This window comes from Amia ocellicauda, chromosome 9 (genome assembly GCF_036373705.1).
Source record: "Amia ocellicauda isolate fAmiCal2 chromosome 9, fAmiCal2.hap1, whole genome shotgun sequence".
Lineage (NCBI taxonomy): Eukaryota > Metazoa > Chordata > Actinopteri > Amiiformes > Amiidae > Amia > Amia ocellicauda.
The window spans coordinates 39,499,208-39,525,752 of NC_089858.1; the positions used below are offsets into that span (position 1 = coordinate 39,499,208).

Consider the following 26,545-nt stretch of genomic DNA (forward strand, 5'->3'; position numbering starts at 1 on the left):
CAAGGCAACAAAGGAGTGACTCAAGAAGAAGCACATTGAGGTCCTGGAGTGGCCTAGCCAGTCTCCAGACCTTAATCCCATAGAAAATCTGTGGAGGGAGCTGAAGGTTCGAGTTGCCAAACGTCAGCCTCGAAACCTTAATGACTTGGAGAGGATCTGCAAAGAGGGACAAAATCCCTCCTGAGATGTGTGCAAACCTGGTGGCCAACTACAAGAAACGGCTGACTTCTGTGATTGCCAACAAGGGTTTTGCCACCAAGTACTAAGTCGAAGGGATCAAATACTTATTTCCCTCATTAACATGCAAATCAATGTATAACTTTTTTGAAATGCATTTTTCTGGATTTTTTTGTTGTTATTCTGTCTCTCACTGTTAAAATACACCCACCATTAAAATTATAGACTGATCATTTCTTTGTCAGTGGGCAAACGTACAAAATCAGCAGGAGATCAAATACTTTTTTACCCCACTGTATATGATGGGGAGGCCCCTTCCACTAGCTCATACTATTTCTGTAAAGGTTACAAAGAACTTTTTTTTTATATTAAGATAATAAAAAAGGTCATTAATGACATATTGATGTATTTTCTTTTCCATTCATTCTATTTAACATATATATTTCATTAAGACAGATTGATTAAAAATAAACAACATATATCCACTATCTCTAGCTTTCCCTTTAAATCTGGTATCACATGCACACTCCCTAACACATCACCTTTAACAAACTTTTAGTCAGTTACATACAGTAATGCTTCATTTCAGACTTTAATTAACTGTATACTTTCAACAAACCTATATTAAAAAACTGAATGTTCCATTTCACACAGTGTGTACCCTGTATGCAACAGATACAATTTTCAGAAGTGAACAGGTAAATTCAATTATTATGTATTTATTTATTTATTAACAGATGCCCTTATCCAGGGCAACTTACAAAACATAAGAGCATTATAAAAGTGCAATAATACAGTATAAAATTACAGATTAAAACATAATACAATTACAAGTTCAAAATTACACAAATGCATAGGAAAAATATACAGTTAATACAAAAAGCGAGTCCTACATCCTAGATTGTGAGCTAGTAATTGCAGACAAGATGTGAAGTCATAGTTAAGAGCTCAGGGAAAGGGACATAGGGGCAATCAATATAAACAACATGAGTACTAGCAATGTAAACGCATGTAGTTAAATATTAAATGTTGTATAATGTGCAGATTTACATGAGAGCTGAGCCACACAGGGGAAAGTGAGTGGGAAGGTTGTTCCACCACTCTGGGGCCAGGGATGAGAAGGAGCGGCTCTGGAGGAAGGGGAGTAGAGAGGAGGCAAAGTTAATCTTCTGGCTTAGGAAGACCGGAGAGGTCTGGAGGGGATGTATGGAGAGGTCAGGGTCTGAAGGTATCTCGGTGCAGTGTGGCCGAGAGAACGTTAGGTGAGGGTCAATGTCTTGAACTGAATGTGTGCTAGGATCGGGAGCCAGTGGAGGGATGCGCTGAGTGTAGGAGAGAGACGGATCGAGGGTGACTCCTAGGTTCTTAGCGGAAGAAGAGGGAGAGAGTGTCGTAGATTCTAAGGGGATTGAGATGGAGAGGTCAGCAGAAGGTGAGGAGTAAAGGGAAAGAGGAGATGAGATTTGGAGAGGTTGAGCTCGAGGTTGTGTGAGTGCATCCAGACAGAGATAACAGACCAACAGGAAGCGATGCGGGGGGTGATTTGAGGGTCAGAGGAGGGAAAAGACAGGAAGATCTGGGCATCAGAACTGGTCCAGTTGTTGAGAACCAGGCTAGAGCAGTTCCAGAGATTACAAGGTTTAGCGAAGGCAGGAGGGGAGGATGGAGTGATCGATAGTTTCAAACGCTGCAGAGAGAACTAAGTGCTTGGAATGTCAGGAATGCTAACACAATTAACAGCCTATTCTGATTGCAGAAAAGGCCAGGCCAAATGCATAATTACACATTACAATATCTCACAACAATAATATGCAATGCAACCGTTTCTGATTATTGAAACTGCATCAATAAATAGTCAAAATATAATTTATTTTATACGTTTACATGATTACAAATCAAGCATCAGTTAGAAACATGTGACATGTCTTCATATTTGTTCAAGTTCACTCTTTTTTGTTCCTCATTTAAATTAGCCTTCGTATTTTAAAGTGTTCAATAACATACAGGGTTGTGTTTTACCAACGGGTGATGTGAGCATTTGAATTACGCATTGTTCTCAACCACGGTACTGCACAATGGTCATTCTCTGAGGAACAGTCTTCCTAGTAAGTAATACTGGAATTAATCCAAAGCCCATTTAATTGAGAATCATTGCCTTTCAATAGTGCAGGAGTCCCAGTGGAACAACTTTCTACTAATGTAGGCTATTGTAAGACCGCTCCCAAACCTACTTTAGAAGCATCCACCTGTAGAACAAAAATTAGGGCTCTGTAACACTGGTTCCTTACATGTCCTCAAAAGCATGTCAATGTTCCTTTGTTCACTTTACTTTGTTGGTGACAAAACTCTAGAGGAGAAATTAGGTATAAATCTCCTGTGCCAACCTCCAAATCCAATGTCATGAACTTCTCACTTTCACTTTTTCCACTTGGGGTTGGATTACGCCATAGTCCTCGTGTTCAGACTTGATCACAAGGGAAGGAGTGTTGGATTTTACTGGAAAGAGAAAAGTGCCGTGGTGCAATTTCACCTCCTTCAAAACATAGTTACATGCAGTGATTTAATAAGAAATGTTGAATGCAACATGTTGCAGTCAGCTAAACACTAAAACAAGAATTCAGTACCAGGGATAGCAAGGTGCTTGTGATCTTCTGTCATAGGTAAACTGGTGCATTGCTGGTGATAACAATTTCTGGGTTGCAAAGCAGAGAGGCGCCTGAGAGGTATAGAGAAGAGAATTGACACTGATGAAGAGGTTAATGTGGCAGCTCAGTTCTACCAGATTAGTTGCAGGTTTGTGTTCTCTGGGTTACAACAGCCCACCCCCTTTCCCACCCTCAACCACAACAAACCTTCCCACATTTTGATGAACTGAGGTAGGTCCCCCATCAAAGAAGACAGGTCATGGGCGTTTGAAGTTATTGATCCTGTCGTATGGGAATCCCAACCGGTTAATGAGCCTGATTAACGAGTTCTTCAGACAGGCAGTGGACTCCTCCGCTTCCTGTATTTACTAACAAGCTGCTCGGCAAATGTCTTTGTCCGAGTGATTTAAAGCAACAGTATGTTATTGCTGCAGTAGCAGGAGTGAGGGTTGGACGTCCTGATTAATTCATTTTACCTTTATTAGCAAATTCACTTGTACACTTCATGATGTGGCTCTATAATTGTGGACTGTAAACCTTAAATCATAACTCATCTGGGGTTAAGGTTGGAAATGTTTAATACTAAAATGTAGGTGTATGTTTATTATCGTTGTTAACATACAATTTATATACTCACTAATAATAGTGGCATAAATGTTAAAAAACAAACACTGTAAACCGATTGACACTCCTCGGCTCATGCATGAGTAAATCTGTAAGCTGTATTACACATTTTATTCAAACAAATTTCTTTGTGTGTGCAGGGGAATTAAATTATAATTTTAAAGCTCTCTTAATTGGTCAATTCTGCAATTAAATTGTTATTTTACGCAGAAGCTAGGATTCACTTCATGATTCAAAGACTCTTAAAGAAACCTGAAATATCTGAGGTGTGATGTTAGGAGGTATGAAGTGGCCTGTGTGATTTATTCAGAATTGACTGAGTTGAATTGATCTTCATCAGAGGTTTGGAGGCTGCTGGTCAAAGGGCGCTCGTATAAAGTGAGTGGTGCCGTTGCTGTGGGTTAATTCAAAATAATTATGATTTATTTATTTGACTGATGCATTTAGACGATTAACAATTGCATTATATTCCCCCTGTGGACAACAGTAAAAAATCATTGTTACATGTTGTGAAGGATTTTAAGAAAAACAAAACAATACAGACAAAACATAATACAATAAGAACAAGCGACCGTTAGGCGAGTTGTGGTACAATACACTTGAACAGAAAGCGTATAGTAGAATCAACACTGAAACACAAAGTGCTTGAGGTCTAATATGATCTTCTGTAGTGGGCTGTGTTGGGCAGTGTAGTGCTGGGGTCAAAGGTCTTAGGTTTTCAAATCAGAAAGGAGGATCTATGGATGCAGTCTAAATTAAACAAACAACAAAACATTGTTTCATTATTAATCCTGTAATTTTTTTTTAATCTCAGTTGGCTAAACTTCAATTTTGTGGAATTATGTGATGAGAGGATCAGATTTGCTTGGAAACTCAAGCCTTGCTGGAATTTTGTGTGTGAATGCATGTATTTTTATTTATTAACATACACCCTTATTCAGGGTGACTTACCATTTACACAAGGAGCATTTCAAAGCATTATAAAAATGCAGTATATATGTGTGTGTGATGTCCGGTCATTGGCACATAGCATGTAGAGATCCTGGTATGATTCCTTAACCAAGTACAAGCACTTTGGAATTACTGGGGGGGTCAGTGCAAACATTTACCGCAGAAGAAATAAACAGTTCATCAAACACCAGGCACAAATTGGTGGGGGTGGCTTTATTGGTTATCCAATGCACCACATCCCAGCATTAAAGGGATTGCAGAAATCCACGTGTGGCTGATCTACAAGTCTAATTGTCAATGGACCCTGAGGTACATGACTCAATATTGAGGCTTTGGAAATGCAACATCGATACAGTTCGTGCAGGTTCATTTTTATTCATTAAAAAACGGCTCCAAAAAACACAACAAATACATTTTAAATTATTAAAAAAAAAAAAAAAAACACAGAATGATGTGCGTGTCTTGCCTTTCCCTGGAGCCCGTCTCTATATCTGGTTGCAATTACTGCACGGTCTGACAGATGGAAGTGCGCCTGCAAGAGAGAGAGAGAGAGAAGAGCGGCAGCAGAATGTGTGAAGAGCAGGCGTGGAAGGGGCCTTTCTCTTTCCTCCCTGGCGCTCACTGTGCCAGCTGGGCTCTCCGCCTCAGAGCAGGTACCAGCCACTCGCAGCTGTCACCAGCGCTCACCACAGGCACTGCCACCACTACCACTCTTGCACACCAGCCAGGCACAGATCAAGATTTTTCTACGACGGGTGCAAGGTTTTATTGACGGGAGCCAACTTAACGACAATAGGCCAGTTGTCTCAGAGCTCCTCAGACCTCTCAGTGCTACTTTGGCAACATCAGGCCACATTTTGGAAGATCATGGTAGCAGATCCCTGGTAGATCTCCACTGGGGCAGAAAAAAAAGTCCTGTGGACATATTAAGTCTTAATGAACAAAAGATAACAGTGAGCTCATAAGTTGTATTCTCTCATCATGCCTAACTGAATGTTCTGAATTTATTTATTTAGACTTAAACCCATTACTACAGCATTAATAATGTAATTTGTTCTACTTGTTTGAAAGAATGTATGGCTATTAAGGACAAATCCTTACTGTAGCCACAGGAATTCAAACCCATTCAACAAGACTGAAAACCTTGAGACACACACACAAATACATTTTTATATATATATAAATCAAAGGTGATGTGGAGCTTAAATGTTGAAATTTCAGCCGGAGCTTTTTACGTTTTAACGATCAATTTTCTTTCCTTTGACGATGGCATCAGCTGTGACGTTTTTGTGATGCGAACTGAACGAAGCCAGTGAAGGCCAAATATACTCAGCTGAGATGAGCATAGTGACAAGGTTGTGTGATGTGATTCCGCTAGGATGTGTGTTGATCTTTTCATAGTGGGTTTTGGACTGGTGTGATTGATCAAGATCTCTCAGAGAGACCCTTCCCAGCTGCACCTGTAGAGGGTAGTGGGGAGTCACAGAGCCACACCACATTGAAAGCTCAGTTTTCTACTGGGACAAGCTACAGTAAATCATTGCACCTTTTATTGACTTCATTATGGACAACAGTAATAGAATACATTTGTTTCGCCCAATTGTCCTGGATCCACCCATCTTCAGCTATGACAGTTTTGCCATATGACCGTTTTTTTGTGGAATACTTCCTTGACGTGACATTATTAATTGTGCCTCCCTGTGCACTTGTTGTTGACAGCACCTAAAATTAATAGGAGCAGGTTAGACGTCTGCTGAAAAGCTCCCAGTATGAATGCATGTAGTGTAGTCACATTATAGTCTCAGAGGTGAGGAAAGATAATTGCAAAACTCCTTAATTTTTTTAAGGATTTCAGGAACGTGTGATTGTTGCTAGAAAACACTTTGTATTTCTGCATTACCTGCAAAGCTGTAAAAGAGGATTTTCATTCATCCGATTAGCCACAGTTTAGTCTGTTTAGGCTTATTGCCATATCTTCCTGTCAGACTGGCTGGGGTTATTTATTAGGTAATGTCCCATGGTGATAATGAGTAATTCCATAAATATAAGCAGTTTAGACTGTTCTCATTCAGTTGCACCATTTTAAGCACCTGCACCTGTTTAAGAGATTCATACCTTGTTAAAGAATCGACTGACAATGTCTCCAAAACTCAAGCAGACTACACCAGAAATTGATAGTGAAGGGAGGGGAGAACCAAGATGGAGAGTGATACTAGGAAGACCTTAGTGGTATACGAAACCAGCTTCTGAAAAGTGAGCCATGTATCTCAGCCCTGCCAAGTCCAAATTCGAGCCAATGCCAACATTTCTGATCTAGACTTGGATCCAGAGGGAATACAGAATCGCCTTGGAGTTCCATTGGTTTAGTGAAGGAAAAATTGGCTGGTGAAAGTCCTTCCGCGACCATCTGTTGAGGTGTCTGTTAGGAAGTGGAGCCTGTCTAGGTTTGGCACTCTAATCCTGGGTTCAGTGGCTCCACAACATCTGACCACCAGGCTCTGTCGCTATGGCAGATCTGCCCATGGACCTGTTGTCTGCCTTGTTGGTGTGCGATCTGCTTGGGTGAGGTAAATCTGTTGAAGAAAACTGTGGAGGAGGGCAAGACGTGATCAATTGGAATAATTTACAACAAACTGCGGTAGGCCTCTTCAGATTATGCAGGATTGTGCCGTCCTGTGAAATTGTCACTCATCAACACGTTAATGAGACAAACGGGTTCAGATGGCCGTCATTCGATACCTTTGTGCCGTCTTGCACTGTTAACACTCGCGCTGTTACAGCAGCACTCCAGGCGCTGTGATTCTAGCAGACTTCAAGTGTCGCCTTAGTGACTCCACTGAAATCAGGCGCCGCCAAGACTCATCTGAATGGCTGTGCTTAACGTCTCTGTTCATTTGCTTTAACGGGGAAAGAGTGTAAAATAAGAAAGCCATCATATGGTCAGGCAGATTTCAGGCTGAGTGCCAGAGATGGCAAATGTGCTCTTGCAATAATTCAATCTGCTCACATAATTCTCCAACTTTAATAACACAGACAGAAAGAAATAGTTTGTGCTATTTAGCTGGCATGTAGACTACTTTTTCTTGCTAAAGTGGATGACTGTAGCTTCGCAGGCTTTTTTGAAGAGCTGTGTTTGCATAAAGAGACCTCAAACTAACAACCAGTAGACAGAACTTGTACTCAAAAGAGTATGTAGATAGATTTTGAAAAAATATTGTAATACTTGGCCCACACATGTTGTTAAAACTGTTGAAGCAACCTAAGTGTAATTTAATTCCATAATTAATTTCTTGACAACGAGAAGTCTGTCTTTTGAATATCCTCTCGTGTATTGTCAATTGCATTTCTTGAAAAATGAGTTTACGGAGCCCAGCGCTGACCCCATTTAAGAATGCAACAGAGTTAGTGTTTTAGAAAGCAAACCTTGATGGATTCTCAGCTATACTGCACCTTCACCTTTCAGTCACAGTTCGAGAGACCCCCAGCTTTTCCTTTTTCGGTGTCTCCCTTGAGCTGATTTCAACCACATGTAATCCACCCTGAGTTTAGCTTTGATTTCCAGTTATATCCTATTTTATTCTGTGACTTGCAGGTCTCATAGGTATCATAGGCTGTGTTTACATGCTGGTAAATAGTAATGACTTAGCAGAGTTACTGTCCTGACTTACTTATCTGCAGCGTTTAGATGTTTAGAAAAACTACAGTTCCTAACTAAAAGACAGGGCCTGCCAGACAGCATTCTCTTTGAGCAAAGGGTAGGTGTATTGTTAATAATAAGAGCTACCTTATTTTGGCTTTTATTTCTGCTGTCCCTCCCTCCCTTTCAAGCTGTAAAAATAAACTAGTAGTATATTTAACAAGTTGTGCATATTTTGTTCTCTAAAATATAGTAGACATTTAGATCATTAAATTTCTTGTGATATACCATGAAATGCCGTGGCCGCTGTATTTCTGCTTGCAGTTATCATACTGTGGAAATTGTATACCATCCCATCCCTAGTCTTAACCAAAATCACTCTAAAGTAGTCATCCAGCCCTACCACCTTAAAAGCCATTACACTACCTGACACTGCAACTATAAAGTCAACATCATTGATTTGCCCTGCTGCCCTTGGTTGATTTAGTGATTTGACGGTGACTTCAGCAGTGAGCAGCAGTGCACTCACTAGTCATCCCTTCCTCTCTTGCAGAAGATGACCTATACTCTGATCATGGTGGATCCAGATGCTCCAAGCAGAAGCAATCCAACGCGCTGCAGCTGGAGGCACTGGTTGGTAGCCGACATTGCGGTGAGTCTCCTGTGCTGGGTTTCTTGATGCATTTTCTTCCTTCCCCTGTTTTTATAAACCTCCTACTGCCTGCAAGTTCCTTGTGAGGCTGGGAAAGAACATGGGTATAAAAATAGATTGTTAAAATATTGCCACTCATCCGAGAACCGAAACGTGGCGTTTACAACTCTTGAGTGGACAAGCTGGTCTTGCAAAGTAACGGTGGTGTTTATCTTCTCGTGCAAGATAGAAGCAGTGAGGGTGACATCATCTCATATTTATAGGACCTTAAATGAGGGGCGTTGCACAGATAGTGTAGTTTGGTGGGATTGGTGATCGTGTTGAGAGGTAGAACCATTTGCTCTGACTGGTTTTCACACAGAGAATGGAGTAACCCTGGGGTTGGTCTCCTAGTATAGCACCAGTTTATCTTGGGAAGTCAATACGTATTGGTGTTAAAAAGTGTAATATGATCTTGCAGATGCTGTAACTGCGTTTGTAGTGTTCTGGCTGAGATGCACACATTTGTTCATCAAGCTTCGAGAAATGAGCTTCAGGATGTGGAAAAAGTGTACAAGAACACATCATCTTGAATCATCTAAGAAAAGTAATAATTTCCATATCAATTTGACATACATCTCTTAAATGTTGTAATCATGGGTTCAAAGGCTGGAGCATTGCATCACCAGGTGGTTTCAAAACATTCCTCGGGAGACACACGTTCACATAGATACGATTACAATGTGAAAAAGTGCAAAAGCAATATGGCAAATGGAGACACACAAGGCAGCTGAGAGGTAAGTTATTATTGTTTTTGTGGGGGATGGAAGTTTTAAGCTTTTCTACAGCCGTAGAAAAAAAATTAATTGTTTAAGGACAAACATACTGACTTGAAATGAAATAAAAGCAGTTCCTTTTAAATTGGCAGCAGAAACACTTTCTCATATATATTATTATTGTTATAGATGTGTATATAGTGAGGCAGAGTACAGGGTGCATTTAGCATCAAAATGGCAACTGTTACAATAACCTTGTGCTGGGCCTTTAATTGCAGAGCAGAGCTTTCTAATGCAGCACTCATTTGGCAAACAGAAATTTCACGTCTGTACCGTATAAAGGAATAAGTGCAAAATGGTGCTAAAAACACTTTGGAATAAACTGGTTTGTGAATTCCCCCCTGTGTGCTTTTCATTAGCATGTTTTCAGCTTGTTACATAATTACAGAACAAAAATACCAAATTAGTCATCATCATCACAGCTTTCGAGTTGCTTGAGAAATTTCTTGAATCAGTTCCTCCACTGTATTTTCGAAAGTGATTTGAATGACTTGATTGCTGGGTGGACACTCTGCTAACTCCTGCTGCACTAGAATCTTGCACAGAGCAGGCAAATATTACTGAAGATCGCAGTAAAGGTGGGTCCAAAGCTAGAAAGAGACAATGCAGATGTTCAGTACAATATTAAAGGTTAAACATGATATTAAATGGCCAAAGAGGTATATGCTCTGTAGATTTTGGACTACCAAGTACTACCACCATTTATAGCACAACATTCCTCTCTTTTTGCAACTCTTTGTTAAGGTATTTTTTTACTTTGTGAACAGCTGTCTCTTATGTTTTGTCCCAATACATTTTTCTTGTAATTTAATGGGGCTGTGAACTTTTGCAGTAATGTAGTTCAAATGCTGTGTCAGTGTTAAAACTATTAATCCCGTTGACATCTGATGTAAAGTGTTTCTGAGAGGCCGATTGCAGTCTTTCTTCACTGCAATACAACATCCGGATTTTTTACCAATTATTTTCAGTTTTTCTAATCCATCATTATTTCACAGTCAGGCTTAAGTTCATTGTTGTTTTCCTTTGGTGTGAATCTATATGATTCCATGTTCCTGATTAGTCATTTACAGTGTGGTTGAATACAATTCTAACCATTTTAGGAAGATGACACTGCAATGTACTACAGATTTCATTTTCTCTTCCGTATCTTTCAAAATAATGTATGTGACAAAACTGTAGGCGTAAGTCTTTCTCAATGCTGAACAAAGTTTTTGAGCTCCTCTTGCTGACAGTTTTGCTCACACCACATGCAACTGTAAAATGTCAGTATGGCCATTTTAATCCAAATGGCATCAATGGTGTAGCTTGGGCCTGATTCAGATTGGACGTCTTACTTAAGGATTTCTTTAGAATATAGGATCTCTTTACTCATTGAGAGAAGTAAAGCCAGCAGGTTGCTATATAGACTATAGTGTTTTTTATGAATTATCACTTTCTTTTTTAGTATAAGAAAAAATAAAACTTGGTGTTGCAGTTCTGCTTAGATTGACTTATGTATGGAAGTGTTTGGACTTTCATGTGTTGAGTTACATTTCTAACTTGTTTAAGTTCAAGTTTCCTTGTTTACATATTTCTTTGTTTTCCAGTTTTCAGCCTGACTGCAAATGTTGACTTTTGTGCATCAAAACCACACAAACGGTAGCAGCTTTATCTGGCCCTCACCCCACACATAAACATAACTAGTCATCCACACTGATATCTAATAAATACATTTTAAAAAGGCAATGTTTTACCATATTTTAATTTTTTTTTTTACATACATCTGTTACATAAAAATATGGTGTTAATGTATTTATTGAGTGATTTATCTTTATGTAAATCTACATTGTCAGATTTTACAATGGTCATAATTAGCACCTTACAGTAAGATTCAACCAAGATTGGGATGATGAACAAGGAATATATTTTAGATCTCAGTTTCATCCATGTTGCACAAAGTAATGTAAGCAACAAAAGCGTGGGAGTCAGTCCTTCTCAATGCCAAGCTGAGTTTTTGAGCTGACAATTGTGTTCATGAGATGTGCGGCTGGAAAATGTCAATATGGCTACTGAAAAGTGGTGGGGTGCAGAATTTTGGGAAACTCAGTCATTTCACACCTTTGCAAGACTATCTCTCTTTTTACAGTCCTGTGTGCTCTGATATGTTTCACGTGCCAAAATGTGCATGTTTGTTTCCATTGAACAGCTTTCATGTCCCCAGACATGGGCTGGCATTACAAAATCATTGTAATCAACCATTAATGCTTTTCCTTATATATTAAATCCTTGTGTGTGTGTGTGTGTGCGTGTATGTGCGCATGTGTGTGTATGTGTGCGTGCGTGTGTGCGTGCATGTGCATGTGTGTGTGTGTGTGAATAGATTGACCAAACCACTTTAACTCAATGGCTTCAATTCTCTGTGCTGAAAGTTTTCAATGGGACACTCAATGGGATATATATCAGATATATGCTCCTCTCAAAACCTGTGAATGTGGATCTTTTACAGTCACTGGCCATAACCTTCTTCATGACAGTCTTCTCTGGCCATTATTTAATCGGTGTAGTGAGTTTTCAGGGTATTTAGTAATGCAATAATGACTCATATGTGTGATACATAGGTTTTATTTGTAAAGGCTACAGAGCCGTGCTTCAGTGCTGAATTATTTTGGTTTGGGCAGTGCTGATACTAATGATATGTCACTGTAGCTCAGCTGTCTATGATATCACTATATATGATCCATCCGATTTATTTTGAGTACCTCTGAGTCTTGACTGTTCTAAAGATGCTATTGATAAAACAGGCGATTCTCCAAAGTCCCATTGTATCTGTGTCCCCCTGCATAGAATATTTAGACACTTGGTCAATGTTTCATTTTTTTCATTGTCATCTCTCTCTCTCTCTCTGTATGTGTAATGATGATTTTCTGCCAATGCTGTTCCATGCACTGCAATTGACTTGATAGCAAGCATCGCTGGGCACAAAGGCGGCTTTGAAGAGATTTGATTTAGAATCTCAAAGTCCTGATATATTTGACCAAATCACACCTCAGTCTGTATAGGAACCTGCAGGTACAAAGACAAACTAACTATACTTCCTTATGCTCCTGTACACTTATGTATTGTTAGCACTATTGTGTTACTGAGATTTTGCTCATGACTTCCCCTCCATTTAGCACATACCTAGGACATAATTGCACTATGACTGCACTTATCTCATTGTACTAGGTTGTATGCTTATTGTACGTTTTACTGATTAGATAACTGCACTGTTATGCTTTCAAATGTTTGTGTAATCTGTAAATTGCCCTGGATAAGGTGCCTGGTAATTCATTAATTAAAATATAATAATCAAACTAATATAGAGCAGGAACTGACAATAGGATCTGTTTGTCTACACAAATAATTGCAGATGCGTAGAGCCAGCTACCAAAGTCATATGGAGATGGGTAACGTTTAGGAATAGGATATGTCTTGACTCAGTGAGCTCCTTGTAAACGGTGATTTACTTTCAATGTGATTGGTTGCTGTGATTTTGCTGTCTTATCATGTAGCCGGTCGGGACACTGTGGTTCTAGAGCAATGTCTTTCTTCCTCCTCCTAACTTGTGTTGCTGTCCGTGGTGCTGAGCTTTATTTTTGGCTCTTTAACAGACAGCCACTCACCAGCTGCTCAATATTCCACCACTGTGTGGGCGTTGCCTTGGAGCCTCAGCCCTTACAATTGGCTGCTGTGCTGGCAGGCCCGTGTTGTCCGAAACAGTGGTTGGTCAGAGGGGTTAATGGCATTGTGAGTGACGGGTACTCTCGGTGGGAGGTGTTTAATTGCTGGGAATGGTTGAGTGACATTTTTTGACCCCTTCTTTTTAAGTCAGTTGTGTGTGTGAATTATTCTGTGGTGAATTATCTCCATATTCCTTTGGGGATTTGGATAGTCCCTGTTTTATTTTAGTTTCATTTAAAATTTTTGCTCACAGAATTCGTCCGTAAATGCCAACTGGCTCTTTTCAGCCATGTCACCCATTCTGATTCATCAGTAGTGAAAGCTTTTTTGTTTATTATTTAACTTAAACTTAAATTGCTGTACTTTATTTGTGAATGTTATTTTTATTTTTTCTCCAGGACTGTAGTCATATACATGCCATTTCATAATGTTATTTTACAATGCATTGACAGCATTCTCTGGAGTCTACAAATTTCTGCTGCCACAGGCTTAAATTTGTATGTGTTCACTTCAATGTAATGTTGTCACAGCGTTATTTAGTTATCCTGGATTTGTTTCTTTACACAGAGCAAGTGCACAGTGAAAATGGTAAAGCATTGTAGTAGCACCCACCACCCACAGGAGGTGCTGTTATATGGTAAATTAAGGACACTCTGACCAACTTCAAGCCCACTTAATCCTGCCAGTGCGTGGCCTAAAATGTACCAACCCTTAAAGAATCCCAGCCATGGCATCAGCCAGATTCAAACTTTAATGTTTGGGCAACCTTTGGCTGATCAGATTTTTATTTATGTAATGAAACAAATGAACACAAATCAACATTAGTTTTTAATTGTTGAAATTGACATGGCTTGTTGGTGAAGATTTAAGCACAGCTCCACTAAATATTGAAGAGGAAGCTAGGCTGTCTGTCATCCTGATCCTAAGTGTGTTCTGGCAGTCCCACTCAGTTCTCAGTCTGTTAGTCAGCGCCTCGGATTCCAGCTGTGGTTCCTGATACAGGGCCCAGGACAGCTTCAGGAAATCCTATGCCTTTCACCAGACAAGTGGGCCCTGACTTTCTTAGTAGTTAAATTGCCCATCTAATGCATTTACTTGAATGCATTTTGCCCACAGGGAAAATAAGGACCATGGACAGAATGATTTCAGTACTTTTCCTGTGTAATCAACATTTGTCTACAGTCAATAGAGGCCAAATGCTATGCAGATATACAATGTTACGATTATGATTTTCTTCAGTTATGATTAGATGCAGGATTGGTGCTATGCAAAAAAAAGTTTAATTTCTTTTTAAGCCTGCAAGAATACAAGCTTGATAAAAGTCACCCAAAAATGAATGTTACACATTTGATAATGACTTTGAAAAAGCCCCACTTGACCTCGAACTATAATGGGTATCTACAGCAGGACCAGACATATCTATCATGTGAGATACATTTCACGCTGTTGTTTATTGTTACATAGTGTGTATTGTGTACACATACACATGTAGGTATTGTTGGAGACATTTTTTCTTCCCCTGTTAAATATATTTATAATTAAAACAAAAAAATCGTTCTTCACTTTCAAAGACGATGATACTAATCAAAAATGCAGCGTGGCAGATGGGAATAGAGTGCGGAGACCATTCCTACAGCAAGAATCCAGCTTGTGTTCCCCACTTTATCCCTGACCCGCGTAACCCCCCAGCTAGCCTGCATTAAGCATCCCCTCCAGCCCTGCATTTTCTCATCAATATCAGACAATTAAGAGAAATGCATTTAACAGCTTGTTCCTTCACTGCTAAACGGAGCCTCCAGATTGGCTCTCTCGCACACGCTCTGTTTTCCTCCCAGTGTCTTAAGCGATGCAGATGTTCTTGTTTGCAGTCGGTAGTGATAATTAACAGGCAAGCCGTGAGAATTTAACAGGAGCAGTCTGCTTATGTAAATAACCTGTTAGGTAAACAGCTATTCTCTCTCTCTCTCTCTCTCTCTCTCTCTCTCTCTCTCTCTCTCTCTCTCTCTCTCTCTCTCTCTCTCTCTCACACACACACTTCACCAATTTTAAGCTGTTTGTATTTAGTGAATGTGTGTGTTGGGGGTTTGAGGTGTAGTTAACCCATAACTAGGTTTTATTCCAAGTCCTATACAAACTGTTTTCCAGCAGGAACATTATTTGATTTAACCCCTATATATATATATATATATATATATATATATATATATATATATATATATATATATATATATATATATATATATTAACAGAGTCTTAGATGATATTATCAGCAAACCACACATATTCACAGTGGATCTGATGTGAAGAGATACATTACAAATAGGGACATTTAAAATAAGTGCAATATAAAGCCAACCAATAAATAAACTTTAAACTTCCAAATAGAAATGGTTGTGTAACTTTTCAATATGATGTATACAGTGTGCACTATATGATTGAGAAAAGCTGTTTTACCAGTGCTTCTGTGAGTCATATTGCATCAAAATGAGACTTTGATTTGATTTTATTTCAAATGTTTATTCTTCTTCTCAGTTTTCCATCTCTTGTTCCTCTTCCTCCGGTGTCAGCATAAAGCATTTATAAACATAATCAGACAGCTTCACTCATGAATCACAATTTCAAAACTATTTAATTCTTTGCAGACATCTTTTAGTTTGTGTGAGGCTGTCATTTATGTTTGCGCAGGGAGTAGTTCAAGTGCTATGTCTAGGGTCTATAACAAACCAAATACCTGCATTACAAACTGTGTTTCACACCTTTTCCTGGGACAAAAGTCTTCTGTGGAGAACCACGATGAAGGAGGAATGAACTTAGCTGCTCCTGATTTAAATGGTGTTGATGTCCCCAAAGAATTTTCCATTAGAGCAAAATCTTTGTTACATTGTTTAAGGAAATATTGCCCTTTACATTATATAGATGATCATTATGAATTTCAGTTAAGGTTTAGAACATCTAGATTATTGCTTGTATAGAGAATGCATTGTGGTTGTGGATTTCCTCTGGATTAGGGCATCTGACAAGGAATACAATTAATCATTATTTGATTTCAATGGGAGATGCTGTTTAAATGTTCTCCTTCTGTGGGGCTGTTCACAGTAGGAGAGTGTTATATGTTATATAAGGTAAAAGGGTTTAGCAGCAGTGCAGTATAACAGTCAGCAAATTTACCACAGGAGGTTTACACATTTCTCATGGTTTTACTGTGGATTTAATAGTATTACAATGTTGCACCCATAGGAAACGATGACAACACTGTGCTTTAGTGCACTGGTATACCATGATGTATATGCGTATGTTTATGATGGTAGACCATGATTTTTTCATGTTAGAATGTAGAAGGAATGTTAAAACCCTAGAAAACCAATGTAAATCTCTGAAACAACCTTTGTAAAATGAAAACTGTCCAAATGCTATAGTAAATAGACTTTGGTGTAGCTACATAAGTCCAGGAAGATTTATAGGCAAGGCAAGACTGAGCTTCAAGTGCAGTTTGGCCCATGTTGAAGAGGTGTTACGATCCAGTTGATTCTAAGTAGCTACCTCCACTGCAAGTGAAGCTGAAGAGCAAAGACATCACAGCATTTGTAATAAACTCCCCAGCAGCTGAGCAATCCGTCACCCCATCTTTTGCAATTGAATGACTGTTTAAGGAATAGGTTTGATGGCCAAGATAAAGACTTGGATGTCTCAGCCTAGTAGCTCCGAACACATTGCTAGATTGTTGCTGCAGTGCTAGTTGCAGTTTATGTCGCACGCTTAAAACTCAATTACAATCCAATCCGCCCTGTTATTGCTTTATTGCCTGATACCTCCCTGTACAAGACAACAGACGCCAGCCTGCCGTTTTCAGCCCGGCTGCCGGGATGTGACATCGCGTCGAACTCGATGCAGTCTGCCCAGCTCCGCTTTGTCCATTTGATTGCGTCTCATGTCTTTTTCTTCAAATGACATAAATCACATTTTCTCTCTGAAAGATTCTACTGAGAAATTCAGCCGGGTATCCAACAGCTGGTAGCTCTGATTTACCTTCTGTTCTGCACTTCTACTCTCCTGGCCTTTTCCTTTTTTTCCCTGACTCCCTGGTTCATTTCTTACATAGCAATTGTCAAGAAGAGACAGCCCCAAAATCGAACCTTTATTGCTCCAGTTTAAAGCCATGGCATCAACAGACTTTATCATTCTTATTGTTTTGATCTTATTTTTTTCCTCTGAGTTGACTCTCCTTTTGTGTTTTTGGCTTTAAAAATAGTCTTTAAAAGGACGCTTCTTTTTCTGGGGGAGGGCTGACTCTTACCATGATTCAAAAGTCAAATTTTTACCCTGAAGTGGTTGCCGTTAAGATGATTCTAAGTGGTAGTGTTATTAGGAGTAGAGTGCTACTTCACACTGCCCACTATTGAAGATAAGATCACAAGCACCTTAGTTTAGTGTTCCCTTATACATGCTTGCTTTTCAAGTACTGTATTCTTACACCTGATGTTGGTGTTGGTTACACCTGCTGGATTTGCTAATTCTTATACTGCATTTGGCCTTACTATTAATATTTTTACACTGTTTTTATTTTTTTTTGTTATACCATCTAACAAGTCTGTAACCCTGGTCCATTATATAATTCCTTACAGATCTTGTTGAATGCAAGCTGCCTTCAAATTAATAAAACAATAAACACAATAATCACCATAATAAATATAGGTGTGCTTTTATAGTACTACTGTAAAAGATTTCTCATTCAAATCCAAGGCCATAAACTAGAACAAACAAACATTATATGGATTCTTGTGCATGGTTTGTGATTTCACTTGCACAAATTAATAAACCATGCATGACAAAACAATGTACCAATGAAGTGATGTGCTCATAAAAACCTGTAATTTATCTCTTAAAATGAAATAAAATTATTATTTATAATAGTAAATATATATTGGTCACCGTTTCCCATGCTGTCCAGTTTTGACATTTTTAATTTCACCTTCAGTATCTTCAAGATACAAAAATGCTGGTGTACTAGTACAAGTTTTACCCTGCATATGAAGATTATAGAAATCTAATAATAATAAGTGACCATTACCTCCCATCTCCTATTACTCTAATTATTTTCCCATTTGTTTTCTTCAAAGAAAGAAAAAAAAACATTAAAAAATGATGTGCACTTTCTAAATGGCTCATCAGTTATTTGTTAGTTGGCTGAATTATGTATTATGTAATTAAATCTACTGATAATTGACCACTCAAATAGCTAGCTTTTAGGCATAGCTTTTCTTTATCTGGGGTGCCCTTAATTTAGCCTCCTTGGTACTCAAGAGCTGTGGAAAAATATTGACTTTAGTGCCATGCATGCCAGCTCTGGAAAATCATAAAATAATATCTGCCCTAATTCAATAGGGCTAGACAGTAATAAACTAAAGGGATTCCAAGTAATTTCAGACAGAAGCTTTGTGTGGAGCTGGCAGTTCCACAAATAAATAGATACATACGTTTAAATTAATAAATAGTTTAAGTGATGAAATATCTGATCCTCTTATGGGTTCCCCCGGCTCTGTCTTTCTAAATTGCAATTAGGATCATTTGTCAAGCTTGTTAGTATCTCTCAAACAAATATGACTCCTGTTTATTAACAAAGCAGGCAGACTAATGACTAATTCTGCAGTATGTAGGTGTGTTTTGGCATCCCCTCGCTCTTTCAGCTCAAGATGTCTGAGATCTCAGGTTAGCTTTTTTTTTTTTTTCAGCAGTATTAAAATCCACACTGGAGTGCAATAGCTCGCCCCATGCCATTCAGACTGCATGCACAAGATTGAGGTGTGCTGGAGGAGCAGCGAATCAGACGAGTGCGGTTTCATCCCTCTCTGTGGTCACACTGGAGCTGCTTTTGCTTTTTCCCCATCTCATGTTTTTCCGGTATACTTTTTTAATATATTTTATTACTCATGGGAGCTAATAAAGATAAGATACATAGAGGTTACAAGCTAATCATCCCTTTCTGATCAAGAGTGATGAATGGAGAACAGCTATGCAATATTATTATTATTATCTTAGTTGGATGCTTTTACCATGAGTAACATGACTTAAATGAGTGTATAGCTGTACAGATATGAGTTACTGTACAAATATGTGATATGAAACGATACTAAATAGTGTAGTCTAATAGTAACCTAATAGTTACACAGTGAAGCAGAAGTGCAATACAGCGTACAGTAGACACAACCACTAAAATTAGGAAATTTGGATATGCTTTGATTTAAATGTGTACGCTTGTACAGCAAGGGTCTGGTTAAGTCACAAAGTGCTATCTGAATTTCTGTAGTGGACACTGGACTCTGACACCATTTGTGAAAGAAAAATACCTCTACACAGTTACCTTCAAATAAACTTTTCTCTCTCTGTATTTTGTTGAATGAAATTGTAGAATGTTAGCTTGCAATGTTTTCAAGCCATTCCCCAGAGTCTCCCAATTTGTGATGCCACAATGTCATATTGTTGCAAGTTCATTTTTGTACACTGTTGCCACAATATTACTTGGCAAGCTGGGAACAGACAAGATTCCTGAATTAGCTGTGAGCAGAGACAGGCGGCCGGTGAAGTCTGGAGCAGGAGTCACAGAGGAGATGAGAAGTAGAGGAAATATGAGGTGACCAGCAGAGTTTTGAATAGTGTTCCTCAGAGAACCCCCACCTGAGTCATGCTCTGAACTCCCTGACAGCTGATCCATGCCTACTGCATTCTCTCTGAAAAATATTGTGATGTCTGATGACAATCTCTAATAATACACCATGGTGCAGAATTCCCCCAGTCTCTCATAGCGCCTTACTCTACACATGTGAGAGAGGGAGATGCAAAAATACTGATTAAAGGTGCATTATTTCCATGAATTGATATATAAATATTTTCAATTATCTTGGCTGATCAGTTCAGTGCATTGAGAACATGAATTACTCAGAAAAACATATGTGAATGGTTTATGCATTTCATTACAAGTAAGGGATAATTACCAGTGACATTAATTCTGTCTGTCCTCAACACTTGTACATCCCACCATTTCCATCCCCCATGCCATAGACAAAATAGACTTCTGGCCTCTGATAGCACATGTGTACTCAATATGGCTGTCATTGGTAAGCTAAGGTCAAGCTGAGGCCATTGGAACAAAATTGTGAACATCTGTGATTTTAAAGAAAGTATGATTGACATACAGTGTTGTTGGGGGTTGTTTTTTTAACAGGCAGAACACTCAAAGAATCCAATTATTTGAACCTATGGAATCAAAGTTACTATTCTGCTGCAACATTCAAGGCATGGAGGCTTCATTATCATCTAGAATCACATAAGGATGTAACATTTCCCCTTTGGCAGTAATGGAAAAATAATTTACAAAATACATTGATGATGTGTCCAAAATTACTATTTGTGATCATTTATAGAACATGAGAACATAAGAAAGCTTACAATCGAGAGGAGGCCATTCGCCCCATCATGCTTGTTTGGTGTCCATTAATAACTAAGTCATCCAAGGATCCTATCCAGTCTATTTTTTGAATGTTCCCAAATTGTCATTTCAACCACATCGTTGGGGAGTTTGTTCCAGTTGTGACAACTCTGTGTGAAGAAGTGTATCCTGTTTTCTGTCTTGAATGCCTTGAAGCCCAATTTCCATTTGTGTCCCTGGGTCTGTGTGTCCCTGCTGATCTGGAAAAGCTCCTCTGGTTTGAGATATTTAGAGAAAGAACATGAAATACTTTTAAAATAGGAGATGGGCTTAAGTCCTATTATTTATTATACAATTTGTGTAGGAATGCCAGTTTGCTCTTAAAAAAATAATAATAATGAAAGCATAAACCAAGTCATTAAACTAAATTATCAATAGTGACAACCACATCATGTCATTTTTGTGTAGCATAAAACTGATGTTCCTTGGCAGAGAAAAAGTGAAAGTTCAAAAAACGCCAAAAAAACACACAGCATCTGTTGAATTTCAAGACATTTGCGCTACATTTTTATGCAGCATGCAACGATCCCATGGCAATTATATAAGAGCCGAAATCCAACAGTCTCCATCGTAGTGAAGAAAGTTTGCTGCTTGAAATGAACAGATGCGAACATTCTAGAGTCCACAGCACTCAAACACAATCTCTCTTTAAAACAAAAGCGCTTCTCTGTGTATTTATTTTACAATTTGAATTTTTTTAAATCAATAGAGCCTTAAAACGAAGGAGTACATAACCGATTCTCTATGAAATTCACCAAGAACCAGCAGCAAAATCCCGAAGCTGATATAAATTCTAAGCAAAGGCATTTATTTGCTCTTGCAATCAGCATCTATGTGTGCAACTTGAACTTCAAAGGTTGCACACATAGATGCTTCTCCAGATTGCTGTCTGTCAAGTTCAGTGCATTTACTTTTCTTTTAATGGCAGAATTGCATCAAATTATTTTTCCATTATTAAGGTGGTGTTTCCTGGGAGCAGGCTTAGAATAACACTGAAAGATTAACACCTAAACACTGACAAACCGCTGCAAGAGTTTGTATTTATTGATCAGCACTGTGGGAAGAAACAAAAGACAGATTCAACAAAGAAAAAGCATCCTTCACATAACCACATTTTCTGGTTATATATTTATCTGCCCAAATCACAGCTGTTCATAGTGAAATAGTCATTTTCCACTCAATATAACTAAACAAGCACATCAGCTGTCCCTGGTCAATCATTTTCAAGTCCTGTTAAATCAATCAAAATAATCCAATAATAATTTCATGTCATCCTAATGATTAATTTGTGCTCGTGTTGTGTTTACAGACTAGAACAATGAAATGACTGTTTTACTTGAAGGCAAGCAAGAAGGACAAAGGTATTGATTGTTATTGCGAGTACGTGAAAGAAACAATATACTTATTCCTGCTGAGTGCCTTTTAATTATTTTGTTAATACTTTAATTGTCCAGTTTAATTAATATTCTTCCTTCTGGTCCGTGAAAGTATTATTGTTCTCTCATTTCCACCCAATGTGCTTCACACGTCAGCTGCGAGAACATCTGGCCGCATTGTAAGACTGCAGTTCGCTTTGCATATTGGACTAGTTAGCGGAGCACATTGACACCTAGTTAATGATGAAAGGGTCTGCCCTTTTCTACTGGAGACGCTGGATTCCTGCTTTAAAATCAGCCGCTCCTCTCTGGCACTCGGGGTAACAGATTTTGAAACATATGCATCTTTTTGTCTAGTGCAACACTTCATTAACTAACAAACAGCAGCTCCATAAAGGACATGCTAATAATTTCAGAGATAATATATGTTATATGTTTGCTATATAATAATAGTTATTATTATTACACAACATGTGTAAAATTACAATTGTGCAGGTATCTAAATAAGACATCAAAAAGGAATAATTTATTAAACTTGTGCCAGACAAATAAAAAGATGGGCATGGGCACTCAAATAACAGTGAACCCCATTTATAAACCCCATTTATGCTGCTGATGGTAATGGGTATTAACATGGGACATAACAAGACACAGCCCATTGTGTGTGTAGTGTGGTTTCTAACAACAAACAAAAGCTTGTGATGAACCTTCAGGGTATAATAAGTAAAAAGTAATACAATGTTACAGATATAATGTTAGATGCAATAAAATCAACCACTATAACTTAAAGGTGAACTAAAAAGACTGGTTAATATGTACTCATGTGTTTGTGGGAGTGCATAAGTAAAGGATCTATGATTTGTCTGTACCATTTTAGTAACTTTTTAAACTTTTATCACAATCGTTGCTGCTGTAACTATCCCAAAGGAGAGCTCTTTGGTGTTTGATGATGTGAAGCAGAAAATACTACATCTAGAAGAGCACAGAATTTGTCTTCCCCACAGCATATAAACCAATCATTTTAGGGACTGTGTTAGTTTGCTAGTTATACTTTAAGTATAAGCTTATAAGTGTCAGACTCGTGGTATGACAAGAACAAGGAGTAAATCATCACAGGACAAATGTTAACAGTAATAGTAAATGGTATCAATTCAGATATGAGTGTATATATTTCTCAATTTCTCACATTTCTTCTTTGGAGATATTCACAGTGAAATTAAAGAATGTTGTTCATAACGCAAAGATAATTTCTCAATACACAATGATGTCATAGTAGATATTGTATATCAGATGCACTTCTAATGATTTAAATCTTCTAGAAATCATAACTGTAGTATGTAGCTGTGATATCATTGTCTTTTATGATCAAATGAATGCAGACTCAATACCTACAAATATTTATTTCCTTCTTCAATCAAGCTGTTATCAACCATCAAAATCATATATTATTTTGTGAATTATTTAGGCAATCGTCTACAAACAACAAAAAATATATAATTTGACACAACCAAAGAGCTGATCTGTGAGCAATTAAAGAATCTGGGGTTCGTTTGGTCTTAATTTGTTCTGGTGGCATTATCCAAGCATAAAAATATATTGACAGTATGTTACACAGTAAAGCAAAATCCAGGAAAATACAGCTACTATAGCCAGTGCAAGATTACATTATGGTTTAATACAGAACGTGTAAAACACAAGAATTACATAAAACAAAAGAGGCCTGTATGCTGCATTTCATTAAATGATCCACTGAAAGATCAAAGCCTGAAATCTCATAAATGGTTTAAGCATAACAAGACTATTGATAGTGAGTGGTGAAGTGGAAACGTTAAAGATAGGAAACCGAAGCAAGATGTATCACAAAGGTCTTTCACAAGCTTTTTATGCATTTTTTCCAGCATTTATTCATTTGCCGTATGTATACAATCATACAAATATAAAAGACTATAGTTAATGCTTACAATGATTGAGAGCACTGGGAATCTGGAATCCAGTTTGCGTTGGTTCACGTGAATGTGCACACTCAGTAGTCCATCACATAACCAGTGCCTGGATTTTATTCAAATAAGTTCCAGTGAAACATACTTCTTTTCTGTATATCCACAATCAAGCTTGATTCCAGTGTAGTTCAGCAGAATGAATTAAGTGAGGATTGTCATTGCAGGATTGTTTTGTCATCACGGCTTTTAGCAGATAATCAGTCTGCAGAAAGCGACAGTCTTTAACTATTTTGTGTGTGCGATCTCTTGAGAAAGCAAAAATACGTGGAAAAACAACATGACAATTGTTTTGCAAAACATTGTGGATAATTTGCATTTTATTTTGAAAAAGACCTTTCAGCAAATAGTATTGTAACACTGCCTACTGGTAGAATGGAGTGCCAGTGGGCGCAGGGGATCATGGGAGCGGCCCTGTGGAATTTTGGCTGACTGTGTGAGACTGAGAAGACCATAGTACATGAGCTATACCACGAGGGGAGGCACACCATGAAATGGTTGACAGTGGGAGCTTCATGGAAGAAGACACCGCTGTCATCTTAGCCACCACCAGACAAGAAGCGATCACCTCCCCACAGGAGACTGATCACCTTCCGTGGAGAAACAGCGAGCCAGGGGAAGCTATGGCAAGCCAAATGATCATTTAGAGATACAGTGAGGGAAAAAAGTATTTGATCCCCTGCTGATTTTGTACGTTTGCCCACTGACAAAGAAATGATCAGTCTATAATTTTAATAGTAGGTGTATTTTAACAGTGAGAGACAGAATAACAACAAAAAAATCCAGAAAAACGCATTTCAAAAAAGTTATAAATTGATTTGCATGTTAATGAGGGAAATAAGTATTTGACCCCTTTGACTTAGTACTTGGTGGCAAAACCCTTGTTGGCAATCAAAGAGGTCAGACGTTTCTTGTAGTTGACCACCAGGTTTGCACACATCTCAGGAGGGATTGTGTCCCACTCCTCTTTGCAGATCCTCTCCAAGTCATTAAGGTTTCAAGGCTGACATTTGGCAACTCGAACCTTCAGCTCCCTCCACAGATTTTCTATGGGATTAAGGTCTGGAGACTGGCTAGGCCACTCCAGGACCTTAATGTGCTTCTTCTTGAGCCACTCCTTTGTTGCCTTGGCTGTGTGTTTTGGGTCATTGTCATGCTGGAATACCCATCCACGACCCATTTTCAATGCCCTGGCAGAGGGAAGGAGGTTCCCACCCAAGATTTGACGGTACATGGCCCCGTCCATCGTCCCTTTGATGCGGTGCAGTTGTCCTGTCCCCTTAGCAGAAAAACACCCCCAAAGCATAATGTTTCCACCTCCATGTTTGACGGTGGGGATGGTGTTCTTGGTGTTCTCCTCCTCCTCCAAACACGGCGAGTTGAGTTGATGCCAAAGAGCTCGAATTTGGTCTCATCTGACCACAACACTTTCACCCAGTTCTCCTCTGATTCATTCAGATGTTGGCAAACTTCAGACGGGCCTGTACATGTGCTTTCTTGAGCAGGGGGACCTTGTGGACGCTGCAGGATTTCAGTCCTTCACGGCGTAGTGTGTTACCAATTGTTTTCTTGGTGACTATGGTCCCAGCTGCCTTGAGATCATTAACAAGATCCTCCCGTGTAGTTCTGGGCTGATTCCTCACCGTTCTCATGATCATTGAAACTCCACGAGGTGAGATCTTGCATGCAGCCCCAGATCGAGGGAGACTGACAGTTATTTTGTGTTTCTTCCATTTGCAAATAATCGCACCAACTGTTGTCACCTTCTCACCAAGCTGCTTGGCGATGGTCTTGTAGCCCATTCCAGCCTTATGTAGGTCTGCAATCTTGTCCCTGACATCCTTGGACAGCTCTTTGGTCTTGGCCATGGTGGAGAGTTTGGAATCTGATTGATTGATTGCTTCTGTGGACAGGTGTCTTTTATACAGGTAATGAGCTGAGATTAGGAGCACTCCCTTTAAGAGAGTGCTCCTAATCTCAGCTCGTTACCTGTATAAAAGGCACCTGGGAGCCAGAAATCTTGCTGATTGATAGGGGATCAAATACTTATTTCCCTCATTAATATGCAAATCAATTTAAAACTTTTTTGAAATGCATTTTTCTGGATTTTTTTTTTTGTTATTCTGTCTCTCACTGTTAAAATAAACCTACCATTACAATTATAGACTGATCATTTCTTTGTCAGTGGCAAACGTACAAAATCAGCAGGGGATCAAATACTGTTTTCCCTCACTGTATCTTCAGTTCATTTAAAGATATCTTCAAATATTTTGTGATATCGCTAAATAATTTCAAGATATCTTCAAATATTTCAAGATATCTCTAAATCATTTAAAGATATCTGCAAATAATTTAGAGATCTGCAGATCATTTCAAGATATCTGCAAATGACTTCCTGTAAATTTAGAGATATATCTAAATCATTTAGGGGGGCTGAGAGAAAATACAGGGGGGCTGAAGCCCCCTTAAATAGGGTATAGCGACGCCCC

At 38.7% G+C, this 26,545-nt stretch overlaps 1 protein-coding gene across 1 annotated transcript in view; it reads left to right on the plus strand.

Annotated features, from left to right (window-relative positions):
• Window positions 1–26,545, plus strand: part of pebp4 (phosphatidylethanolamine binding protein 4) — a 137,305-nt gene that overhangs the window by 58,403 nt on the left and 52,357 nt on the right. Inside the window, exon 3 of the mRNA XM_066714467.1 lies at window positions 8,588–8,686. Coding sequence (XP_066570564.1) covers window positions 8,588–8,686 — 99 coding nt within the window. The remainder of the gene's footprint in view (window positions 1–8,587; window positions 8,687–26,545) is intronic.